The sequence below is a fragment of the Arachis hypogaea genome, chromosome 20 (assembly GCF_003086295.3).
Source record: "Arachis hypogaea cultivar Tifrunner chromosome 20, arahy.Tifrunner.gnm2.J5K5, whole genome shotgun sequence".
Lineage (NCBI taxonomy): Eukaryota > Viridiplantae > Streptophyta > Magnoliopsida > Fabales > Fabaceae > Arachis > Arachis hypogaea.
In genome coordinates, this window is record NC_092055.1 from 120248857 (window position 1) to 120270286 (window position 21430).

The 21430-nt window shown below is 33.1% G+C and overlaps 1 protein-coding gene across 1 annotated transcript; it reads left to right on the forward strand.

Annotated features, from left to right (window-relative positions):
• Positions 1 to 2331: 2331 nt before the first annotated feature.
• Positions 2332 to 3039, forward strand: LOC140183188 (uncharacterized mitochondrial protein AtMg00310-like). The gene has a single exon (XM_072231209.1). It carries the CDS (start codon positions 2332 to 2334, stop codon positions 3037 to 3039), a length of 708 nt encoding a protein of 235 aa, XP_072087310.1.
• The last annotated feature ends 18391 nt before the right edge of the window (positions 3040 to 21430 follow it).

A 21430-nucleotide genomic window follows, 5' to 3' on the forward strand; every position in this document is an offset into this window, starting at 1 on the left:
AAAGGATATCTAGATCCCATTCCCCTGAGGTATTATTTCTTTATGATACAAAAAATAATACATTGATAGTGGAGAGAGTGCTACGGAGGGAAGGCTTCAAAATTTTTTTTACAGTTGATCCAATAGGGCTGTCTGGAGGATTAGTAGTGGCATGGAAGGATGAAGTGCGGGTTCACATCGTAGAACATGACCAGTTCTATGTCTATTTTTCTATAGAGGACCAACAAGCGGATTTAAAATGGAATATAATAGGAGTTCATTTGCTGACAAATGAGACAAGTAGAAGGGATCAATTTGCAAAACTACTGCAGATAATAGAAGGAGAAAGTGAAACACTGGCAAGAATAGGAGACTTTAATGCAATTAAAAATCAAGAGAAAAAGGAGGGAGGAAGACAAAAATCCAGCAATTCAATACAACAGTTTCGAAATTTCATCAATGAAGGAAGGCTAGTAGACATTGGTTATGAGGGAGATAAATACACTTGGAATAATTGTCAATTCGAAGAGAATCATATAAAGGAGAAATTAGACAAAGCTCTTGTTACAAATGAGTGGAGAAGTGAATTTCCAGTAACCACCCTTGCACACTTATCCAATTCGGGTTTGGACCATAAGGCCATCATTCTCAACACAGGTGGTGGAGAAAGGAGGGTAAAGAGGAGGTTAAGGTTTCAAGAAAGATGGTGTGAAAATAAAGAGGTGATTAGTTTAATTAAACAGGCATGGATAACAATATTCATGAGTCTCCAATGTTTAAGCTAGCTGGAAAGCTGAACTGTTGTAGACATTCAATTGTACAATGGCAGCAGCACTCAGAATCTAATTCAAAGAAGAAAATTCAGATTCTCAAGAATTGGATAGAATAAAAAATGCATAAAGGAGTTCAGGCAGATGGAAATGCTATCCGGATCTTAGAAACTGAACTAGAGGAGGCTTTGGAGAAAGAAGAACGATATTGGAGGGAGAAATCTAGGGTGTAATGGCTCAACTGGGGTGATAAAAATACAAAATTTTTTCATTCTAAGTTTCAAACGAGGAACCGAAAAAATAGAATTAAGGAGTTGGAGGACGAGGAAGGAAATATGGCAAAGGAACCGGCAGAAAATCGCAGAAGTTGCACAGAAATTCTTTGAAAACCTATTCACAACAAGCTGTCCTAGAGATCCGACTGTAAAATTGGATGGAATACGCCAAAAAATAAATGCAGCAACTAATAGAATGTTGTGTAGGCCAGTGACTAAAGAGGAAATTAAAGTAGCAGTCTTCTCCATCAATCCTTTTTCGGCTCCAAGAGATGATGGATTCACAGCAAAATTTTTTCAATTCTTTTAGAGTACAATCAAGGGAGATGTGACAGCGGCTGTTAGAAGCTTTTTCTACGGAGGTAAAATTTTGAAAGCTTTTAATCATACTTACATATGTCTCATACCTAAAGTGTCGGGCACTAATTCTATGAAACAAGTTAGACCGATTAGTCTTAGCTCTGTCTTCTATAAGATCATATCTAAAATTCTGGTTCACAGGCTTCAATCAGTTATGAATAGACTGATCAGTGACTCTCAAAGTGCTTTTATAAAGGGTAGGTTGATTAGTGACAATGTCCTAATTACACACGAACTCATGTATTTTCTCCAAAATAAAGGTATGGAGATTATGATTTGGTATTAAAGCTGGATATGAGCAAGGCTTATGATAGGATGGAATGGAGTTTTGTTTGGAAGGTGAAGAAGAAGCTAGGGTTTTGTGATCGATGGATGAAATGGAATGAGGAACTTGTGACGACGGTATCTTACTCTATTACTATGGATGGACAACCTCATGGTTATTTTAAACCATGTAGAGGAATACGACAAGGTGATCCCTTATCTCCCTACCTATTTTTGTTTTGCATAGAGGGACTCTCCTCTCTGCTCCACAGAGAAGAACAGAGGCTGGAAATAAACTCAGTCAGAGGTGTCCGATAATCAATTATCTTTTCTTTGTAGACGATTCAATCCTCTTTAGCAAAGCTTCAGAAGCAAAGTGCCAGAGATTACTACAGGTCTTGCAGAACTATGAAGAAATTAACAGCCAAAGGGTAAACTTGGACAAATTATCAGTCTTCTTTAGTAAGTACACACCAATTCTAGTCTGAGATCATTTGGCAGAAATTCTCCTTGTCCCTCATGTTGGCAATCAAAACAAATATTTGGGTTTACCGGCAGTGATTCAGAGATCAAAGAAAGCTACGTTTAACTACATTAAAGATAGGGTGTGTCAGAAGCTCAGCCACTAGAAGAGGGCCCTATTATCTTCTAGTGGACGGGAAGTGCTTATTAAAGCGGTGGCAATGGCGATATCGATATACACCCTAAGTTGTTTCAAGTTACCAGAAACAGTAATTGAAGAGATTCAGCGAGCCATACTTCAATTTTGGTGGGGGCAGAAAAGGTCAGAAAACAGGATGCAGTGGATCAGATGGAGGATTTCTTGCAGACTAAAAATGCAAAGGGGTCTCAACTTTAAAGATTTGAAGGCTTTTAACCTTGCCATACTCACAAAGCAAGGTTGGAAGTTAGTTTCCAGACCTAATTCTCTCATCAATAAAGTGTTTCAAAGCAAATATTACAGATATTCAAACTTCCTAAGAGCAGAGGTTGGACATAACCCATCATGGGATTGGAGGAGTATTATCGAGGGGAGAAAGGTGCTAAAAAAAGGCATACTATGTGAAGTAGGAAGGAGAATTAACATTAGAATCCGAGAAGACTCATGGGTGAAGGATTATGTTTCAATTACTCCTATTACTACCACTGCAATGACTGTTAATCTAGAATGGGTTTCACAATTACAGAATTCAAACAAAACATGGAATCAGAACTTAATTCAGACCAATTTCAATCTAGACATAGCTACAGCAATACTTAACACTCCAATTCATGAATCAGAGGATAGAGTTACCTGGATGATGGAAAAAGGGGGCGACTTCACTGTTGCTTCGGGATACAAAATAGCCTTTAATTTCTACCACCCACCAATTGAATACCTACCAGAATAATGCAAAAGAAAATAATTATGGAGGAGCGTATGGAAAATTAATTGTCAACTGAAAATAAAGAATTTACTTTGGAAACTGATGCATGGAGGACTCCCTGTGAAAGCAAGATTGAATGCCCGAATACAATCCATCGAATGTAATACCCGGTCTAACTGAAATTAATTAAATAATAAGTTAAATAGGAGCGAATACGGTTGGAAGATTTGGCAATTGGAATTTGATGATTTAAATATAATATTTGGATTCAGTGAATTTTTCTGAGTCGGAAGACATAGTTTTCTGCGTAAAAGCGCGTAGTGAAATTTTGACCGGCAGTACCGGCTGAGACCTGTCTGGTACTGCAGTTGAGAAAATTGATTATGAGTAAGTAGGATTAAGAAATGAGGAATTATAATTAGGGGAGGTAGAAATATTTGAAGTGCGATTTAGAGCGCTAATCTTAAAGGTTTTGGTCCAAAAATTGGGCCAACGGACAAAAATAAGTGAACCGGGCCTAAGTGGGCCCAAGACCCAACATATATAAACATTAGTTATGAGCATTTCAGCTCATTTTGCCCTAAAGAAGGGGTGTTGGGCGCTGAAATTGGGAAGAGAGAAGAGAAGAGAGAAAACTTAACTCTCTTTGATCTTCAAACCACCATAACTTGAGCTACGGAGCTCCGATTGACGAGCCGTTTGCGGCCACGCATCGCTCTTCTCATCCTCTACAATTATATTTAAGTTTGGTGGTGAGTATTCTATTCATCTCTGCCCAATTTTCGAAATTTTCCACTGTTACACGTTTTTGGGTAGTTAGTGTTGAAATCTTGTGATTTTGGGTGTTTAGGGATACTCCAACATGGATTCTAAGTAGGTTCTATCCCTACTTCATATGGGCTGAGGTAAGAAGTGCTCAAACCCTTGTAATTTGTCATTTTTATGAGCCCTAAGTTGATGTATGTATGTGATATTGGTTATGTTAGTGTATTTGGTGATGTTGGTGCACAATTGGGAGATTGGTATTGCTTGAGGAGCTTTGGTAAGGCTTGGAGCTAAGGTTGGTGAAGAATTCCAAAGAAGAGGCTCAATTGGTTTGGCTACAAGAGGTACGGTTTAAGTTTCATTTAAGTACCATGTGTTGTGATGAGAATTCCTAGGCTAGATGCCCCTAGGATTAAGTTTGGATTATGTAAATGGTTGGTGCTAATATGCATAGTTGATATGTAACGTGAATTAATGATTGGGTTGAGAATTGTGTGACCTTGTATGCTTGGTATATTGAGAATTTGATGTACTGGGTAATGAGTATTGATTTTGTGGTTTATGCATTTAAATTGTGAAAATTAGGCCGGAGGCCGTGAATTTTGGGCCGGAGGCCGGAAAGAGGTAAGAAAGGTAAGTCGATGTGTGCATTGTATGATGGCACAAGTGATTGGATGAATTTCAGATAATGAATATATGAATGATTAGGTTGGTTATTGAATAATAAGGTTTGAGAAGTTGAAGTGTGGAATTTGGTAATTTTGGGTGAATTTATGTAGATGAGGTATGTTTGGTTCGGTTGAGCTTGTAAACACTCGCCTGGGTAGTAGCCGCAGTAGTGGTTATTCCACTGGCTCTGGGTTGAGCGGGTAGTAGTAAGGGGGTTGTAGCTCAAACCTACTTGCTCCGTAATGGGTGTTTCTGTCCAATGGTTAGCTACCAGGACATGTCGGGTTGGCTATATAACCGACAGATGATATCATCAGCTATAGGGCAGACATTCATCATTTGCATATGTTTGAATTGTTTGGGTTTGCCATTTGTTTTGGATTTCTACATCATATATGCCATGTTACCTGACTATATGCTACTTGTTCTACTTGTACCATATTTGTGTATTACTTGCCTGTATTGCTTGTGTTTGTACAACTGAGAGGCCCCTCATGCTGGTGTCGGTGGGTGTGAGGGCTGTTCTTGATGGGATGAATTGATGATGCGATTGCATGATGATGATGATTATTGAATGAGATAACTGGAGCTTCCTGGGTAGACGCAGTGATGTGGTTTCACTAGCTCCAGGCGAGTGTATGATGTATTGATATAGAATTGCTGAGGCAGAACAACTGGTGATGGTTTTGCTTATAATTCTGAGTCTGATTCGTGGAAGAGTCAGCGAGTTGGGAATCATGTGAAACATGAATTGAATTTAGCACTCCCTTATGACAGTTGCCTATTCATGGATTAGCGAGAACCTAGGATGAATAATTGGTGAAGAAGTTTAGGATGCTTAGTGAGTTTTTATTGCAGTACATTGAATTTATTTGGCACTTTTACCGTACTGGGAACCCATGGGCCCGGGGTTCTCATTCCGTATATATCTCTTGTTTTTCAGATACAGGTCCAGGTGCTCAGAAGTGAGCTGTGGTTCGTCTGAGAGACGGTGAAGATATTTATTTTCTCTACTTTGTGTTTTTCTTAGAATCTCTCCACCTTTGTTTTGAAAAGATTATATTATATATTGAACTCTTTTGGAACTTGCCTATAGAGGCTCTTATGTTTCCTTTGGGAGAGATTAGGATATACTGTTGTCATCTACTTTCATACTGTACCCTAGCCGGCCTAAACTTCGCGGGTCACGACTAGTGGCTATTTACTTATGCTATAAATATCTATCTGTTATCTATCTCTTAATCTCCTTTATGCCTTGTCCATATATCGCGTTCGGCTTAGCAGTTTAACTTTTCGTTGTTGAAACGTGAGTGATACGTTTTCGCGATTTTATTTCTACTCTTTTCAGGCTTCTCGATTAATACTCCTTTCGAAAATTACCTATATTTATATATTAAAAATCCACCTAAGAGTCGTACCACCGTAATATCATTGACTTATGACTCGAGCATAAGTATTTGAATATTAGGGTGTTACATCGAACCCTAGTGCCCAAAATGCAATCAAATACAAGAGACTGTTTTCCATTGTTTCTAGGAGTTCCCAGATGGGACTGAAGCTTGGAGATGCTCAAATTTGCCATGGCCAATTTAAGCTCGAGAACCATGGGAGTAGTGGATTCAGTTAGATAAAGAATTGAGATTGGGAGAAAATCCGAATGATAAAAGAGCAGAAGAAGCAAACCTCATATGGCAAATATGGCTAGCAAGGAACAAATGGGTATTCGAAGGTAGAAACACCCCTTCCACAATTATGGTAGAAATGGCATGGAGAAGTGTGCGAGAGAGAAGAGACCCCTGAGTTGTTACTTTGCCTTTCTATTTCCTTATGTTAAATCATTTTATTAAAGGTGGAACTTCCTATCATCATTTTACATTACTTGCCTGTAGTCCAAATTGGACCAATTTTCAGTAATGAAATCACATAACTTTGACAAAAAAAAAGCACTTTTTTATTAACGCGCCTCCCCTTTCCCCCAAGTTACGTGAAATACACGCACGCCCCCTCTCCTTCCTATCAACGTAGCAGATTTACGTAAACCTCTTCTTCAACGTAAACATTCTTTTTCTTCTTCCCTTCTTCAACGTTAACGATTTACATTGTAATTTTCGGATCTGCAATCTCTGCTGCTCGTCGTTCTTCTTCTTTTTTCTTCTTTTCTGCTCGTTGTTCTTCTCTGCTGCTTGTCCTTCTTCTTCTTATTCTTCTTCGTTTTCTTCTTCGATTTTGTGGATTTATCTTCTTCATTTTCAGATTTCAATATTCTATCAAAACAATGAATGATTCAACTTCAAATCAGTTGAATGAGAGCGTGTTAGATTATTCTTCTGAAACGAATCAAGCAGACGAGGTTTGGATTATTTTTTGAATCGAATTGAATTGAATTGAATGTACACATGTGTTCTGAATTGAATTGATAATCTCTAAATTGTAGACACAGGTGTTTTGAATTTGATTTTATATAATGGATAATGTTCCGTTCATTTAGTACTATACAGTTGATTCACCTTAATAATGTGTTCGGTTCATTATGCAGAAGGCTGTTTTAAATTTGATTTTATATAATGGATAATGTTTCGTTCATTTAGTACTATACAGTTGATTCACCTTAATAACATGTTCGGTTCATTATGCAGAAAACTGTTTTGAATTTGATTTTATATAATGAATGATGTTCCGTTCATTTAGTACATACAGTTGTTTCGCCTTAATAACGTGTTCGGTTCATTATGCATACCAGATGTGTTGTGGATGAATAATTTGTCCCAAAAGTTGGGATGACTTTCAAGACACTAGAAAAAGCTGAAAATTTCTACAAAAATTATTCCAAACTTGCTGGTTTTTCTACCAAAATAAGGAACACGACTCGGAAGGGAGACAAGATTAAGAATCAACTAATTGTATGCAGCAGAGACGGGAGGTGGAAATCCAAGATATCTCCAACTCTGAATCGTCACTTTTTTGTGTTAGTCTTTATTAAATAGTCACTTTTTTGTGTTTGATATTAGCTTTCTGAAAATCTTTATTAAATAGTCACTTTTTTGTTTATTGAATAGTCAATTTATTTTGTTATGTCAAAGAGTTCAGGTGTTTCTGAAAACTGAATACTGATAGCAATATTTTTTTTTTAAATTTAGCTCTTTGCTATGTTGATATATGAACTTTTTCGGTTCATTCAGTGTATTAATTTCGATTCATTTATTTTTTTGGAGCTCTTAATGTTTGATAAATACCCTGATTCTATTCACGGTGAACCTAGAAACAAAATAGCAACCAGACAGTTCAACAGATATATACATTAACACGTGTCAGATAGATGTCAAATCTAAAATGTATCCAATAGATATAATAATTCAGCAAAGTGTCAATTTTTCATAGTTCAGAAAAAAAAGTTTAAAATAAATATTAAATAAATAATGTTTTAAATCAACTAAGTATTTTTTTAGCGTCATATTTAGAATTTGATAAGTTTGATCCATTTGATTGAAGTATTATAATATATGCCATAATTTTATTATTGGTCAAATTTGTTTTTTTCTTTTTGAATAAAAAATAGTTGAATTGAAAATTACTAAACCAATTGAACTAACTGGTTTTTTAAAAATAGAATAGTTAATGAAAAATATCCTTAATCAATACTAATTCTTTTTATTGTTAAAAAACTAATTTAGTTTATGCACTGTAAATTCAATCATTTTAAGTTCAACACAAAAGCAAATTTGATTCAATATAAACCATTACAATATTTTTTATCCACCTTATAAGTTAAGAGTTATTAAAGAAAATAAAATATATGTTATTTTGAGGTAATATTTAAAACTAAGGTGAATTTGATTTTAAATGTGAAGTTTAGATTTCTCTGGATAAAAGTTTCAATTTGTTTGCAGGTACGGTAGGTTATCTCACGTTCTTGTTTAAAAGGCAATAAAAAATATTTATAAAGAATTCTGATGTTTAAATTAATAAAAATTTAAAGTAAATTTAAATAAATTGAGATTGAGAAATATTTAAATTTGATGAAGTATTTATAGAGATAAATAATGATTTAATCATCATTTTTGAATCTCTTTATTTATAATAGTAGACAGTTTTTATTTAATATTTGAGAAATTATCCTAAGTTAAAGTAATTCCTGAACTGTAAATAATATTTGAAATAGTGTATAGCAAAATTTTACTTACCATGCAATAAGTTGGGTTGGGCACAAATTATGACTTCCATGCTCCGAATAGATTGAATAGGTTGATCCGTATGACTTCCTGAACCAGCCTTGTTAGATCTGATGGACTTTTATGGAGTTTTTATAAAACTGAATGTGCTTTTTTATTTGGACCATAACTTTATTTTTGGCTCACGTGGTATAAATATATGTTGAGCTATTTTCAATGTTACATCAAGGGCCATTGCTTATTCATCTTATATTCGCAAATTTTCCTTTTATCATATTCATGACACATCGAGTACCACATATATCTGATTGATGCGTTTTGGAAGTTTCATAAATAACGCTTGCTTTAATTTATTCCAGTTATTATAACAAGGGCTAACCACTTGTTCACATAGTACAAGCCAAGGCATTAATTCTCTTCTTATGAACATGTATTCATACCACCTTTTAAATATAGTTATCAGAATCAAACTGTTAATGAACCAAATTAAACTACTGATTCACTAATTTATTAATTTAATCGATAAATTATTGATTGAATCAAGAAAATTAGTTTTATATAAATAAAAAATATAAAATAATAAAATATTTAAAATTAAAATTTAAAAGATATACATTTAATTATTTATTAATATTTTAAAAATAATTAAATTTTAAATTTTAAAAATAACTAGTATAAAAATAAATATAAAATTAATAAGTACTATTACAATAATATCTTAATTTGATACAATAAAAATAACAATTCATGAATTATATTAAATTGTATCTAATTTTTTCTCATAACAAATAATTTTTATTTTTTTATATTAAATTGATTATTATTTTTTATTTTAAAAATTTATTAATTAATTTGTATCTATTATATTATATTATTCATGTGTAAATAATCATGTAATTTATTTTATCTAAATTTGTTAGTCCAATTGAAATTAATAAAAGAAAATTATTGTTTGTAGTCTCTAAAAAATAAAAAAGGGCCCAATTCGATAAAAAAAAATCAGCAATATCCGTTGCCCAATTATGACAAAAAAAATAGGACCCAATTTGATCATAACTGCTTGGCATGTAACATAATTAAAATAAAACATATATTAGACTGAAAACCCTTGTAACCCAGTAGCTATAGGGATGTGGTTTTTGAAACTTTGCAAAATTAGCGCGTTAACTGGATTTTGACTGGTTCATTACGATTTTGACCGATTTTTATTTTTAAACGGTCAGAATATCAAATTGGACTGAATTAAAATTTAATTTACTAATTTTTTTGTTGAATTAACCAGTTCGATCCGATCCGTTCTTATAACTATGCTTTCAAGCCAAAGCTTGCTCTAGGATTTCGAACTAAGCTCAAAGAAAAGAAAGTGGAATATCCCTTCTATGAAGATATGAAACATGTGCTAAGCTAGGAAAAGCTACTAGAGGCGAAATGTTTGGTGATCAAAGAAAATCAGTTAAAAATAGTCATAACTTACCTTATTTAGTATTTATTAATTGTTGCGATAATTAATTAATGCTAAATAAAACAAGTTCTGGCCGTTTTATTTGTCTACCTAGCATTACCCTTTTTTTTTTAAATATTAGACAAAGTTTGATGTAATGTTTTAGTATTAGAAGCTAGGGTAATTTACAAAATATTTTTAAGTTTGTAATTTAAAAATATAACCTTAGTTTGTCAAAATTGTATAACTAGAAGTCTATAATAAACTCATAATTATATCAACTATAGTCTCCATTTATTGATTATACATCCTAAAATTAAATTGAAAGATGAACTTAAGAATAATTGTAATTATACTATGAATATCCAAAGGCAAGAATAATTAAAAGAGAAATTCTAGATTACCAACACATTTTATTTGAATTAAGGCTAATTTTTTATTTTTTTTTTCTTTTCGTTACCCTAAAAATGTTAGCCATCTAGCAAAACCCTAATTAAAACAGCGAAAATTTAAATACAATTAAAAATTATTAAATGATATAACAAATTTTTTAATATCATCTTCAATTTGACATGAGTATTCATTCATCTTAAAAGAATGAACAAAGATTAAAAATCAAACTAGAGTGAATTTGACATGTCATGCTACAATGATTTTTAATCGACTTGAATGAGTTGTTTGAAGATTTCAGTGTAAGCGTTGAAAACAAACCGATCTTTGGCTACAATTCTATGCAATTAATTGTACTTGCAAAAATACCTCAAAGCTATGGTGATTTTCAGTATAATTGTCCAATCGTAATATTTTTTCTGCTAATTTTATTGGTTTTGTTAAACTCAATCGTCACATGTCCCTTCAAAATGTACTCTATGTCCCTGAGTTTAGAGTTAATTTACGCTCATTGTCAGCTTTTCTTTCCAATTTTGCACCCACTTAATAATTGGTTGTAATTACTTCACTATTCATAACACCAGACATTCAAAGGGATTAGGAAGGGTAACTTGAGTGACTATACATCCTAAAAGCTAAAACCCCAATCGATTCCTCACTGCATGGTTTCACAAAATTCTCTCGTTCCTTCTTAATTTAATGTACATATCAACATTGATCAAACCTCAAAAAATTTGTGTAACTCATGGTTATGACACACTTGTTTAGGTCATGCATCTCCTATAGTTTTACATATAGTTATCAGAATCGGACCGGACTAACAGGTTCGACCGAAAAATAGGTGAACCGATAGCCTGATCGGTTCGGTTAGTTAATTAGACCGAATAAGCATTCGAATCGGTCAATAATGATGGTTAAATCCGTTAAAAACCAACCGATTTACACCTCATGTAGCACTAGACCCGCCGCGGGTCCATGGTGTACCCGCGGGCCGCTGAACCATTGTAGAAGCTTCCTCAACTATTCCTATTCCCCAAAAATGTTAAACGTGGGGTTCGAACTGGGAAACGCGTGAATACAAAGCCTTCCCCTAACCACTATGACAGACTTGTTTCTTACTCGTATATGCGACAAAAAATTATATATATAACAAAACATGAATGATTTTTTTATTTTTTTATCCTTTTAAGCATAGAACCAGACAAGTAACAACACATACTATATAAATATATTGATATTGATTGTGTTATTTTTTATTTTTTCTTGTTCACTTAAATTAAAAAATATTTTGTACTAATGACTAATTTATTATTTTTTTTACAGTATAAATTATATCTAAAAATTGATATTTAAATATTTTGACCGGATCAACTGGATAAATCAGTGATTTACCGGTTGAACCAGTAATCTAGTGACCCAGTCATATAACCGGGTCCATTACCGGTTCAGTTCTAATACTATGGTTTTACCGCATCTGGATAACATTTTCCACTTACCAAATAGATATGATTACCACACCGGTAAAGTTTGTCATCTTGCAAAATCAAGAACTTACCTTTTGAATCACACAATAACATATCCCTAAATGCATTTGACTTTATTTATTGTGATATTTGGGGACCGTACCATGTCTCAACTTATAATAAAAAAAATATTTTTTTCTTAATTATTGTGAATGATGCTACTCGTTTCTGCTAGATTTATGTTATCTAACAAGTCTAAGGCCACAACTTGTTTGAAAGCTTTTTTGCATTGATTGACACTCAATTTAGCACAAAGATCAAATGCATCAGGTCTGACAATGGTAAAGAACTTTTTTTCACTGAATTCTTGCAACAAAGAGGAGTTTTGCACCAATTTTTCTGCCCTTATTGCCTCTAATAGAATGTAGTGGTCAAACGCAAGCATCAACACCTTCTCAATGTGGCCAAATCCTTACTCTTCCGATCTAAGGTGCCCATCTCTTTTTGGAGAGAATGCATTTACCATTGCAGTTTTTCTCATTAATAGAACACCAAGCAAATTGCTACATTTCATGTGTCAATTCGAATTGCTTTTTGGCAAGCCAGTCAATTATCCGAACCTGAGGAATTTTGGGGGCTTGGCATATGCAACACCCCATCCCAACTCTAGAACCAAGTTTTTCCCAAGAGCAGTGGGGTATTCAATTGGCTTCAAAGATTACAAACTCTACAACCTTCGTACCAAATAATTTTTCATCTATAGATATCAACAATGCATTTTTCAATGGTGACTTAGATGAAGAAGTTTACATGGAGTTATCCTTGGGACACCTCCAAAGAAAGCAAGGGCTAGTGTGCAAATTAACAAGATCATTGTATGGACTGCGACAAGCCTCAAGACAATGGTTCACTAAGTTTTGCAACACCCTCACTAATCACGATTTCAAACAATCTAAATAAGACTATTCTCTCTTTGCATTTGGTGAAGGCGACTCCACCACGTTTCTCATAGTCTACATGGATGACATCATTATTGCTTTTCCGAAGCAAGAAATGGTGGAAGATGTAAAATAGTAGTTACAATCTATCTGCAAGCTTAAAATCATCGATTACCTTAAATTTTTTCTTGGATTAGAGCTGGCTAGATCTGAGAATGACATTTCTTTGACTTAGAGAAAGTATACACTTTCATTATTGGAAAAAACAGGTTTCTTGGGATGTAAGCCCGCCAACACACCTATGGATGCTAACCTAAAGCTTAGAGTCGCTGAGGGTGACCCGTATCTGATGCCTTGAGCTATCGAAGGCTAATTGGATGGCTCATGTATCTTACAATATCTAGACTTGACATCACATTTACTGTGGTGAGCTAGCATAATATATATCTGACCCTCGTATGCCTCATTTATATGCTGAACATAAAATTTTACATTACTTGAAGGCAGCACCAGGGAGGGACTTCTCTTCTCAGCCAAATCGAAGTTTAATATCTCCATGTACACTGATGCAGATTAGATAGTTGCTTGGACACGAAAAGATTCACTATAGGCTATTGCACATTCTTGAAAGACTCTCTAATCTCGTGGAAAAGCAAGAAATAAGATTTGGTTTCCCGGAGTCCCATGGAAGCTAAATTCAGGGCATTGGCTAATGCTGCATGCAAAGTCATGTTAATAATAAAACTTCTAAAATTTAAGTACATTGATATGAGTTCGACCATGATTTTTTGTGACAATATCTCTGCAATTCATATGGCATCCAATCCAACCTTACATAAGCAATCCAAATACATTAAAATAGATTGTCATTTTATTCGAGAGAAAGTTGCAGCCGAAATTATCAAGCTGGTCCATGTTTCTAGTAAGCACTAGCTTGTAGATTTTTTTACCAAAGCTCTCCTCGCTTCACAACTCCAGTTTCTCTTGGCCACGTTAGGAACTTACAATATGTATGCTTGAACTTGAAGGAGATATCAAATATAACTTGTATTTGTAACAGATAAGATAATAGTATAAGTTAACAAGTTAGTTAATCATATCACTATATCAGATATATTAATTAGCTCATTTTGTATATAAAAATTCACTTGTGTAACTTTGTAACTGAGACACATAGTTAGTATTTAATATAAATTTATTCATTTTCTTACTGTTCAACAATTCTTTCTTACTTCTTGCATTCTATAATTATTATTTTTAGGAAAAGTATAGGTAACCAACAACATTTTTAAACAATGTGTGAATAATGTGAATTAATAGGGTTAAAAAAGTAAATTAATTTTAAATTTAATTAGTAGCATTAAATTAAGGTGTAGTGTATTTTTATTTAATTAATGGTTATTCATATTGTTCAAAATGATCATTATTTACCTATCACTCTCCTTATTTTTATACTTATATTGGGCACAATCTCTAAATTTTAAAAACAACCCACAAAAATAATTGTATTTATTACTCAAATTGAAATAATTAATACAAATTTGGTTGACACCTCCTATCACATCCCAAAAACCAAAATCAAGCAAAACAATTAACCTAACATATTTTTACACGTTAATTATTATTTTTATATAAAAATATGTTTATATGATATGAGTAGCCCCTTTTATGAATGAACAAGTAGCATCATATGACCCGTTTACCGAAGGACGTATATGTGAAACTTTTGCATGAGACTAAATTTGAGCAAACGTGATTGGGTGGTGTATGTGCCACTTCTTAAAAATGAAAAAGCCTTCGATAGAAAGTATACACTTAGTAAAATTGAGAATATGTTATTAAATTGAGGATATGTTATTAAATTGAGAATATGTTATTATTATGGTGTTTGCTACGGTACGATGATAAATTTATACGTACCGATATAATAAAAATAAGGACAAATAACAAAATACCATGTGGATTATATTATCTACATCAACATTTATTTTTTAAAAAAAAATATATATTATATTAATATTTTTACTAAAATATCCTTATAATTTAGCAAAAATAAAAAATATTTTTTTATTTAATTTTACAAAAAGACCCAAATACCCTTTTTTTTTATGTTAGAACAAAATTTATCTCCTAAAATTAATCAAATCTTAAAATTGAGCTAATTTATATTTATAAATTTTAAACAATTTAAAAAATAAAACAACATCTGCTATCAATTTCGTGGATACTATTCCATAAACCATAATTTCTACACATCTGAAAAACAAAAATTCAAAAGAACTGTTCTTCATCTTGCCTGGGTTTTCTTACATCTTTCTCAAAGAACGTCTCTCTCTCTCTCTCAATTCGCATACTGAAACTCTCTCTTCTCTCTCACACTAGCCCACTACAGTCTCTCTCAGTCTCACTCGAGCCTCATCTCAATCACACTCGCCGGCGTCTCCATGTGTCGCGGCCTTCCCTGGGCTCCTCGTTGCTGGCGATAGGAGCAACTCGTCGGATCGTCGTCGCTCGTCGTCTTCTGGTTTCGGACCTCGCCGTCGCCGTGGACCGTAGTCCGTTGGTGAGTCCCTGCATCGTCGCTTTCCCTATTCTGTCTTTTCCAGATTTCCCTTCTCCTTGTATTTTGAGATGATGTTGAATTGCTAATCAATTAAATTACTTTGTTTCTGATCTAAATATTGCTGTAAATCATGAATGATGTAGGATTTTCTGAATTTGGTGCTAATAACATGAGCTAACTTTTGGGTTGATGAAAATCATCACTGAGTTAAATTTGGAGCTAAATTTTTTGTTGATGAAAATTATCAATGAGTTGAATTTGTTGCTTTAATAATAAATTTGATTCTTAGTATTGATTGATTTGTTCTTACATAGGCAGTATTGGTCAAGCTCCAAATTTGTCTGGGGAAGATATAGATGCTGACTTTGAGATCACTCCTTGGACTAGATTTACTTATTTGGTTATGTTTTGCTGTATGTTTCTGTTCTGTTTTATCTTTTCATGTGCTATTGTGCATGCATTAGTTAATCTTTTTGCTGACTAGTATTCTGAGATTAGCTTTTAACAAATTAAGGTAGATAGCGCTAATGAGACCTTATTTAAATGAGTGCTCTTAGAATACTTGTTGGTAAAATCATTGTAATAATTCTCTTAAAATCATTTTATAATAATTGATTCAAAGAAGTTGTGCCAACTTGATCTTGAAGAAATCCTCTGTGGTGAAGATACAAGGACGACTTTGATGATTAAAAGCATTCCTAACAAGTGAGAACAATTAAAGAAGCTTCCTATCCTAGTCAAGTTTTTGCTGTTTTAATAATTTGATACAAATAGTTATTAACAATTGCTCATTGTGGTTGCTTTAAGGTACGCATCAAAGATGCTTTTTGCTGCAATTGATGAGAATCACCATGGCACTTATGACTTAATGTACTTGCCAATTGATTTTAAGTTATATGAATCCAAATTTTTCTTTTTTTAACCAAAGATGATGGAGTCTTTTGGTCAGGTTGGCTGATTGTCTGTTTCTTCTTGCAGAACAAATGTAATGTGGGATATGCCTTCATCAATATGGTGTCTCCTTCACACATGATTCCATTCTATGAGGTTTAAAATCTATGCCATGGCCTTCTATTTGTCTGTTAAATACTTAACTTTTGTATGCATTGTTTGTGATGCAAGGATTTGTAAATGTGACATGCATTGTGCACACATTGATCCTGATCTTGTACATACATCTTGCAAACTTGATTTTGAAAAGTCCATAAGACTTTAGAACTAGATATGGTTAATTTATAAATTGATCAATTATTTCTTTTTTCTTATCTTTCCAAGGGCTTTTCTGAGTGTTTCTCTCTTACCATCCAGGAGAATTTTCTATCCAGCAATTTGAATGTATTGGTCAACCAGATGGGTCTTACTCAGGTGATTTGTTGGAGAGCCCAAAAGGCGATTGGGACGAGAAACTAGAAAAAGATTAACCATTTGATAGCTATTTATATGTTCCTAGCCACAAAGTTTGGGACTGCTAACAACTGCATAGGGCAATATTAAGGTGTACAAAGCTAATTGATTTAAGAGAACAACAAAATTGGTGTACAAAAGTGAAGAAGCAGCTCAGTTATCTGCTGCTGGGGACTCCAAATTCGTCAATATTTCATAACAATCATCAATGGAGGAAGCGACAAGGAACAACTAGTTGAATGTGGAGAAAACAGTTTGTTGTGAATGTATATATGCGAACCAGTTTCTTTGACTTGTTCTTATGATAGATCAGCCATCTAGAATATTGTTACTGGATACACTCATGTTGGAACATCCTTGAAGTACTCCTTATTTTTCTCTGGAATTTATCCTTAGTCTATCAATATTCTTTGTCCTGCTTTATAATTTATATCATGCATGAATTTTACTATTTTAATTTAATGGTGATTGAATTTTTATTTTTCAATTTATATTTTAATTTATTTTAGAAAAATTTAATCCAAAAATGTAAATTACAAAATTAAATTAAAAAAAAGAGTTATAAACAAAAGCATTCAAAGTAAATTAATGGTGATTGATAAGTATGTCTTTTATTATTGTTTTCCATAAATATATATTACTACCTCTGCATTTGCTCTTTGAATTTGTTTCACTGCTATTTTGTGATTTTTGTTTTTGTGTAATAGAAGCACTGAGAGTTAGTTCTGCGGTAATAAAAACCTATAAACTAATTGAAATCACTTAGCACAAATGAATGAACCTTCATAAAAATAACTAAAAAGTAAATGTGAATAAATTAAGACCTCAACTTGAGATCCCATGTAGATAAAAAAAACTAATTAGCCTATAGAGCTTTTGTACTCTTTTGAAAAACATACAAAGTTAAAGCTATGTGTGCCATGTGCACACCAAGAAGTCGGTAAGTTACTACATAATCTTTTTTCTCCTATTGTTGAAAAATTGCATGTGAGCCAACAATTATTCCCAAATATAAATAAGTCAAACTCACAGCCATCAAACTTTTGAGATTAATATTTTACGTGTCGTGTATTATATGCAGATAGCATATTAAAACAAATATATGATAGATTATGCTGGAATTATATCCCATAATTATCTACATTACTTTAATGGTACAATTAACTCGAGCCATCTGTTATGCGCCTTCTGACTATAGGTTGATGTAAATCCAGGAGTTTTTTGTAGTGCCTGAGAATGGTGGTCTTGTCATTCAGTGACACAAAAGTAAGACTTTCATTCATTAACAGGCATAAAATTTTTAATAGAGAAACACAATTCAGGAAGCATTTTTGTAGGGGAAAAAAAGACTTGTATAAGAGAAATTCACACTTCTAATGAAAACTTCACAAACTTAGCTCGACCTAGATATAAAAGAAATTCTGACATCGTCCAACTCTGCAACCAAAATAGATCATATGCGCTTGGAAAATTTCAATGATTTTTTATATATGTGCAATGACACAATTTTATTAATTTGTTTGTTATAGTCTTTAGTCTCATTGACCACAACAGAAATAGAAGGCCATCTGCATGTCCACACACATAGGATCTCAAGCAATAACGTCAAAAAATATTCAAAATCAGTCTCCAAAAATTACTACAGCTGTAAATATGATCCAAAAGCAATAACATGAAATTAGTGATCCAGGTAAATATTAGAATCATCGATCAACAAAGGGCTTATTCAAATCAACTACAAAGTTCTGTGTCATCATCTTGGTATTGAACATGGACCAAGGATTTGGGTTGAAATTCAGACGAGGGTTGAAATTTGGGGGGATTTGGTTTTGAAACTAAGAGAAACTAGAAATTTGGGGGGATTTGGTTTTGAAACTAAGAGAAACTAAGGCACTTCGGAAAAAAAATTAAGAAAAACACAGAGAATTGAAAAAGAGAGTGAAAGCAGACTTTCTCTTCTTCCTCCAAACCTCAAACCTTCTTCTTTCCACCAGTGGTGCGCCTCTTGTGCAAAGAATTCCTAAAAATACCTGAAACACAACAAACAAACGCATTAGATACGGTATTACAATTGGATTCTGTGAAAGCATCAGAAAATTTGGCAGGTGCCGTGGAGGCTCCACTGGGAAAGGGCTTCTTCTTCTTCTTCCTCTTTCCCAAAAGATACTTCGTTTCTTCTTCAAGATCAAGTTGGTACAACTTCTTTGATTCAATTATTATAAAATGAACAATTTTAAGAGAATTATTACAATAATTTTACTGGCAAGTATTCTAAGAGCACTCAATTAAATAAGGGCTCATTAGCGCTATCTACCTTAATTTGTTAAAAGCTAATCTTAGAATACTAGTCAGCAAAAAGATTAACTAATGCATGCACAATTGCACATGAAAAGATAAAACAGAATAGAAACATACAACAAAACATAACCGAACAAGTAAATCTAGTCCATGGAGTGATCTCAAAGTCAATATCTATATCTTTCCCAGACAAATTTGGAGTTTGACCAATACTGCCTATGTAAGAATCAAATCAATCAATACTAAGAATCAAATTTATTATTAAAGTAACAAATTCAACTCATTGATAATTTTCATTAACAAAAAATTTAGCCCCAAATTTAACTCAGTGATGATTTTCATCAACCCAAAAGTTAGCTCATGTTATTAGCACCAAATTCAGAAAATCCTACATCATTCATGATTTGCAGCAACATTTAGATCAGAAACAAAGTAAATTAATTGATTAGCAATTCAACATCATCTCAAAATACAAGGAGAAGGAAAATCTGGAAAAGACAGAATATGGGAAGCGACGATGCAGGGACTCACCAACGGACTACGGTCCACGGCGACGGCGAGGTCCGAAACCAGAAGACGACGAGCGACGACGATCCGACGAGTTGCTCCTATCGCCAGCAACGAGGATCCCAGGGAAGGCCGCGACACATGGAGACGCCGGCGAGTGTGACTGAGATGAGGCTCGAGTGAGACTGAGAGAGACTGTAGTGGGCTAGTGTGAGAGAGAAGAGAGAGTTTCAGTATGCGAATTGAGAGAGAGAGAGAGAGAGACGTTCTTTGAGAAAGATATAAGAAAACCCATGCAAGATGAAGAACAGTTCTTTTGAATTTTTGTTTTTCAGATGTGTAGAAATTATGGTTTATGGAATAGTATCCACGAAATTGATAGCAGATGTTGTTTTATTTTTTAAATTGTTTAAAATTTATAAATATAAATTAGCTCAATTTTAAGATTTGATTAATTTTAGGAGATAAATTTTGTTCTAACATAAAAAAGGGGTATTTGAGTCGTTTTGTAAAATTAAATAAAAAAACATTTTTTATTTTTTCTAAATTATAAGGATATTTTAGTAAAAATATGGATATGATATATATTTTTTTAAAAAAAAATAAATGCTGATGTAGATAATATAATTCACATGGCGTTTTGTTATTTGTCCTTATTTTTATTGTATCGGTACGTATAAATTTATCATCGTACCGTAGCAAACACCTATTATTATTATTATTATTTTTGAGAAAGTATACACTTTTATTAAATTTTGACTAGTATGTAATTAGTAAAAAAAAAAAAGTAAGTAATTTTACATTATTAGATGAAATCTCACACCATTAAAAATATTATTAATAACTATTTAATGACTATAAATTACAAAAATTACTAGTCCTAGCACTCCTCATTAAAAAAATCGTCATCTATTTATTATGGCATCCTAAAGCTACATTAGATGGTCCTCTTGCAAGTATTTATTTGCACAACTTTTTCTGCATTAGCGAGAGTATGTAAATGGTAATTAAAAAGATTATATATAGAGCAGGGAAGAAAAAGAAGTTATACAAAAGAAAGTATAAGAAATCATACAATCAAAGAGGGTATCTACTTTACTTCTTTAATTTCTTTCCATTAACTTTTAACAATGCAATCACATAATTATTTCATCATTCGTGTTCGAATATTAGTTCTTCGATTTTGAAAAGGATAATGTTAGATAGACAAAAAAACAGCCAAAATTTGTCTTATTTAACATTAATTAATTGTCGCAACAATTAATGAATGTTAAATAAATTAAGTTATGGCTGTTTTTGGCAGATTTTCTTTGGTTACCAAATATTTCTGTAAATTATAATTTGATGGAGCATGGTGTTTGGAGAAAGGCACTACTTAAACTGAAACATCAACGCCAGTTAAGAGTGTCTCAAATAAGACACATATATATGGTAGTGGGTGGTCCAAATTTGAAGATGAGTATATATAGCATGTAACTTCTGAAGGATTGAATTCCAAATACACAAAGTGAAAATGACTGCCTTGACAACGCATTATTATAGCGGCACCAGTTTTCTTGATAGGATGAAAATGACGCCAACAAATTAATCTGATGAAATATTTACGTGTCACCCACATTGCATCAATCATCAACGTTGTGTGTTTGGCAAACGCGTTACAAGAGAAAAAGCACGTTTAGCCTTTTTAAAAACTTTAATTTTTAGTTTGGCAAATTTTTGATTCATGAACGCATAAGTGATTTTGCTTTCACAACCACGTTTACAAGAAGCTATAATTCTAAACTTCTGCGTTTTACCAACGGATTTTT

Excerpts from the sequence above, each read along its gene's own strand:
- LOC140183188 (XM_072231209.1), top strand. The coding sequence starts at position 2,332 with ATGGCGATATCGATATACACCCTAAGTTGTTTCAAGTTACCAGAAACA.